Raw genomic sequence first — 5,947 nt, forward strand, 5'->3', positions numbered from 1 at the left:
AGCTACTCATTAACTATCTGTAAAATTTTTTATGGATTTATTGCTTAATTAGGTTTGTACCTTTATTTGACAGGGGTTATTAAATACAGCACATAATCCTCTCAATTCCATATAAAAGTCCAACTCAGTTTTTATGAGACCTGACATTAAAGCAGAATCCAAGGAAAAATAAAATCTCTTAATTCACTGCAAGGACTCTATTTTTATGGCATATTGTAACAAACAGTTATTTATTTACATTTTTTCAAACATTTTCTGACTTTTTTTCTGATTAAAAAAGGTTATGTCTCCAAACACTGAATGATGATTTTTCTCGCTCAAATACCCATCTGCTCCTTCTTTGTGAAGATGTGGTAAGTAGCAACACTGAATTTATGGTACCCACCACAGGGAAGACCATAGGCACCATGTAAGTAGTCCTGTTGGTGGAGGGTTAAAAAATATAATTTCTAGATTGAGTAATGTGTAGGGGGAGGAAAGTAGAGAACGTACAACTGGAACTTGATGCAGCTAGCTTGGAACAAGCTTCTGTAAACAGCTCCATGCTATTGTTTTAACCAAATCAAGTGTAGATCAGGGTAGAAGCGTAGGTATGATTTAAGATAGTAACTAAGGAATAGGATAATCAGTATCTAGGGGTGGGAGTTAGTTAACATGTGTATAATTTAAACTATAAAAGTCACGAATCGACTCTGTATCCTTCGGACATCAGATTTGGGTGTATTATCACCCCGGTGTCCCGCGCGCTGGAATAAAGAACCGCATATGATCGCCTCTGTGTAGTTATATGTTTTCCTACGCTAACATTTTTGGCGACCCAGATGGGACCTTGTGGGCGCAGCCAGGACCCCGCGACCCGATCACGCTCCAGCCGGCACCGGGTGATTTCTCGGGGAGCCCATCGGAGCCGCGACCCTCGCCGCTCACAACGACCCCTGGTGAGAGGTAAGGTTCTTTATTCTCTGGTCTGGGGGCCTGCCATTAAGACGCAGCGAAAGCTACGCTTGGTTGGGCAAAAGGAATTCCTGGTGGTATTGCCTAGGCAGCCGTCCGTCAGACATCGTGAAAGCGTTGCAGGTTCGGCATCTGTGGTTTTTATGTATCTGTAATATGGAGAAACTAAAAGGGTTAAAAGAGGTTTTGGGCAGCAATAATGCCTCTATACCAAGTTCTTCTCCGTTGGGTTGTTTGTTGGCACATTGGAAAGAGGGGAACTTCGGTCAGGAATTACGAAAAGATAAGTTGATTGAATATTGTAATGTTCACTGGCCAAAATACGCTTTGCCTGAAAATCAGAGGTGGCCGAAAAACGGGTCTTTTGATGTGAAGGTTATTATGCAACTTAGATCGCTTTGTACACAAGATGGAAGGGTAGAACAATTACCATATATTGACTTATTTCTGTGCTTGCTTGAGAAACCGGTTTTGTGGCTTGACAAAATGAAAGCAATGAAGCTTGAGAATAATAAGTGTCTGGCTTGCGTCCAAAATAAGCATTGTATGGAACATGCAGTTTTAAGTGAAATTTTAGGGAGAAAAAGAGATGAACTAGAATCGGAATTATTGGTATCTCCCATGGCTCCCGGAACCACCACGGCCCCCTCAACACCAAGTTCTACCCCGCTCACCCTGACCCCACCTGATTCTCTTACACCCCCCTCGCGCGCGCCAGTACAATATGTTTCACCCCCACCTTTGTCTGCTGAAGGTAGTTATCCTCCTCTGCCTGTGCCAGCCGCTCCTCCGCTTGCCCCTCCTCTGCCTGCTCAGAGAACCCCCCCTTCTCCACATACACCTGCTCAAAGCTATCCTGCTCCCCCACCCACACCCGCTGAAAGAAGATATACTGATCTTCAAGTAGACAGTGAGCAAAGAAGAACTCAGCTTGCCTTTATTTTTCTGGGTCAGGCACAGGAAGATATTAAGAAAAAGCTACAGAAACTGGAAGGTGAAAAGTTAAGAAACTTAGATAAACTCCTAGAGGTTGCCTGGGAAGTTTATAATAACAGGGACAGAGAAATTGTCAAGAAACAGGGGCAAAGCCTTTTGGCAGTTTTACAGAGACAGGGGCGGAGACGTAGTAAAGGTGGTCGTGGCGTTAATAGAGGTGGCTTTGGCAGAAGTTCTGGTCATGGTAGACTAGGTCTGAATCAGTGTGCATATTGTCGGATAGAGGGACACTGGAAAAGGGAGTGTCCAAACCGGTTTAGCCAGAATGGTCAGCCTCAGTTAGACAGTATGTTTAATCAAAGTAGTGAGCATCAGCTGGATGGTGTAGCCAGGGTCATGGTTTTACATGAGAGGGAGCCAGGATCAAGAGAGCCCATGGTGACTTTGCATTTAGAAGGAAAAGACGTAGATTTTCTCATTGACACGGGGGCCACACATTCTGTACTAGATTATCTTGAGGGGCAAATCGGGAACAAGTCAGCAGCAGTCATTGGAGCCACAGGGAAGGAGGAGGTACGGCCATTCTTGCAACCCCTAGAATTGAGCTTTGAAGATAAGATCTTGACCCATGAATTCTTATACATGCCAGACTGCCCAACTCCGCTCTTAGGGCGCGATCTACTGGCAGCACTGGAGGCAGTAATTACTTTTGAGAATAGTGAACTCGTAATGAAAATTCCGGAGTCTAAGACAGGAAAGATTTTGATGATAAAAGAAAAACCAATTTCTAATATTCCTAAAGAAGTAGAAGATGCAGTAATTCCCTCTGTCTGGGAAACAGATGTACCTGGAAAATCTAAATTGGCACAACCGGTACATGTAGAGTTAAAAGAAGGAGCAAAGGCTGTACGAATCAAACAATACCCTATAAAACCAGAAGCACGACAGGGAATAGCAAAGACCATTGATAAATTTTTAAAATATCGAATTCTAGAGGAATGTAAATCGGAATACAACACCCCAATTTTCCCAGTGAAGAAACCCAATGGTGAGTATAGACTTGTACAGGATTTAAGAGGTATAAATGAAATAACAAAAGACATTCATCCAGTGGTTGCCAATCCCTATACATTGTTAGCATCCGTAAAAGAGATATATAAATGGTTTACTGTAATTGACTTAAAAGATGCTTTCTTCTGTATACCCCTTGACCAAGAAAGTAGGAAACTATTTGCCTTTGAGTGGGAACATCCAGAAAGTGGAAGAAAAACTCAGCTCACCTGGACTCGATTACTGATGGGGTACAAGGGGTCCCCCACTCTCTTTGGAAGTCAACTGGCAAAAGAACTGGAAATCTGGACCAGAGAAGGGCAAGTACCAAGAGACCAATATTTATTACTCCAGTATGTAGATGACATTTTGATTGCAACAGAGGAAGTTGGTGAGTATGTAAGAAAATTTATGATTGCACCTCTGACAATCTAGAAATGAAACAGTGGTCACCATTGGCAATAGCCTTACGAATTGGTTGTGCCTGCAGGAAAATTAAACACAAACAAGGCAAAATAGATTCTAAGATTATAGTAGGATGTAGCAGGAGTACAATTCGAAGTCCAGGACCATTTGTATGGGCAATGAGTGATGGCACATGGACAACACACTTGCCTATGGACGGGGAGGTAAGAGAAATCACCCTAGGCCTTCCCACTTTATGTCCAATTTAGAAGAAATCCCCATTTAACAGGAGCAGTGAAGCCTTACAAATAAAAGCAAAGCGAGACGTCTCAGAAGACAAGAACCCAGATGACACTTGGAAGGAACCCTCTAGTGGAGTAAAGATTGGGTGGGCCCTAGAATCCTTGTTTGGTCCCATTGCAAATTATCGAAATAGAGAAATGCTATATAGACTCACAGGTCAGGTAGACAGATTAGCAAGAATCACACGAGAGGGATTTAGAGAACTCAATGTGCAATTACAGGCCACCACCAAAATGACCCTGCAAAATCGTTTGGCTTTAGATATGTTGCTTTTGAAAGAGCACGGAGTGTGTAGATATTTAAAGAGACAAATCGACCATTGCTGCATCCACATCCCAAATGTAACTGCAGATGTAGAACATGACGTCAGTTAAAACAAATAGAGCATGAGGCACAAAAGGAACAAAAGGATTTAGCTACTAGCTGGTTGGGTAAAATCTTTGAAGGATTAGGATGGAATGTGAGTTCATGGATAAAGTCTATCCTTGAAAATCTGATAATTTTACTGATTATATTTTCAGTAATTTGGTTAGTTTACAGAATCCTGAAGAGAGAGATACAGAAAAAGGCATCTTAGAACAGGACCATAATGAAGGCATTGGCACGGAACCCAGCACCTTCAATCTGCAACAACATCCCGGACAAAGCCTATGACAACAGAGGATTTGAAGATGAACATCCAGTATGAACTCTGAAGCCTAATGGACTGTATTAAGTGAAAGCATTTACACTTAGTATATTAGAGTGAAAATACTTTCAAAGGGGGGAATGTTGGTGGAGGGTTAAAAAATATAATTTCTAGATTGAGTAATGTGTAGGGGGAGGAAAGTAGAGAACGTACAACTGGAACTTGACGCAGCTAGCTGGGAACAAGCGTCAGCTTCTGTAAACAGCTCCATGCTATTGTTTTAACCAAATCAAGTGTATATCAGGGTAGAAGCGTAGGTATGATTTAAGATAGTAACTAAGGAATAGGATAATCAGTATCTAGGGGTGGGAGTTAGTTAACATGTGTATAATTTAAACTATAAAAGTCACGAATCGACTCTGTATCCTTCGGACATCAGATTTGGGTGTATTATCACCCCAGTGTCCCGCGCGCTGGAATAAAGAACCGCATACGATTGCCTCTGTGTAGTTATATGTTTTCCTACGCTAACAGTCCCATTCTCAGAGAATCTGTGGGTGCCCCATCCCTGGCAGTGTTCAAGGCCAGGCTGGATAGGGCTTTGAACAACCTGGTCAAGTGAAAGGTCCTGGCCATGGCAGGTAAGTTGGAACAGGATGATCTTTAAGGGCCCTTCCAACTCAAACCATTCTATAATTCCGTGCCTCCTCAGGGACAAGCAAGAAAGGGAAAACCCTTTATCAGCTGATGTCTAATCCAACGTCTGACTTCAGAGGCTAACCTTTATGGCCCAAAGTAAATATTTTTTTTTTTAAATACATACAAAGAGGAGAGAGAATCATCCAGACAAATATCTGGAGAAGAGCAAATCTATCACTAATTAGTTGTGCTTTCTTTTCTTGTGTGGATTTAACTATGTCTTGATAATTGAACATCAAGCAGAATTAGACATTGAGCACAAATCTGCTTGTCATGCTCAACATGTATTGCTACACTGAATCAAATGGTGCAGATTTGACTCCAGTGATCAGTGTCCCATCTGGGCAAATTACCCCCTGCCATGTGGGACAAGACCCTGTTATTCAATCTGTCCAAAGAGCCTGCAGCTAGTTTAGTGTCAGCCCAGAGTATTGCCATGGGAGAGTTGCTGGCATTTCTCACTCAGCAGACACGCCAGCAATGTGAGCAGGCACAAGGCAGCAGTCTCATAAACATTTCCAAGTCTCATGGAACTATCCTAGCCAATGTGATGTTTCTGGCTGGTAAAAAAGTGTACTTGTCACATGAATTTTATTGACCCTGGCATGTAGAAGGAGAAACACGGATAATAAAGTTACTGAGGATATGAAAACTATGAGGCAGAAACATAAGGATTAATGACAAACTGGCAAGTCTTCAAAGTGCTCTGAGGTCTCTGGTGCTTAGAATGAAATCCAATCCTGCTGAAGGCACAACAAAATGCTTATGCCTCACTGCAACTTTGGTTAGAAAGTTTAAAACAGCTTCTTATGCTTCCCTTAGCATGGGCATGAATTTCCAACTTCAATGCACAGTCTGAAAAGACTTTTTTTTTTAAAGATGAGTGAGAAAAAAGAACCAAAGAAACAAATTTAAATAATTTTGCACTTTAAAAAACCCACTCAAAGTGCTTTGAAATTTCCAACCTAAAAG

General features: G+C 41.9%; 1 protein-coding gene across 1 annotated transcript; it reads left to right on the forward strand.

Moving 5' to 3' along the window:
* Positions 1-457: 457 nt before the first annotated feature.
* Positions 458-5,442, forward strand: LOC134551618 (uncharacterized). Its single transcript, XM_063399457.1, has 2 exons — positions 458-3,331; positions 4,170-5,442. Exons 1-2 carry the CDS (start codon positions 1,111-1,113, stop codon positions 4,223-4,225), a joined length of 2,277 nt encoding a protein of 758 aa, XP_063255527.1. The 5' UTR covers positions 458-1,110; the 3' UTR covers positions 4,226-5,442.
* The last annotated feature ends 505 nt before the right edge of the window (positions 5,443-5,947 follow it).

The sequence above is a fragment of the Prinia subflava genome, chromosome 1 (assembly GCF_021018805.1).
Source record: "Prinia subflava isolate CZ2003 ecotype Zambia chromosome 1, Cam_Psub_1.2, whole genome shotgun sequence".
Lineage (NCBI taxonomy): Eukaryota > Metazoa > Chordata > Aves > Passeriformes > Cisticolidae > Prinia > Prinia subflava.

What these genes read in the sequence shown, in the direction of transcription:
- LOC134551618 (XM_063399457.1), top strand. Translation starts at nt 1,111, where the DNA reads ATGGAGAAACTAAAAGGGTTAAAAGAGGTTTTGGGCAGCAATAATGCC. An exon ending in GATTGCAACAGAGGAAGTTG is followed by an intron (nt 3,332 to 4,169) that starts GTGAGTATGTAA and finishes TTATATTTTCAG; the next exon opens with TAATTTGGTTAGTTTACAGA.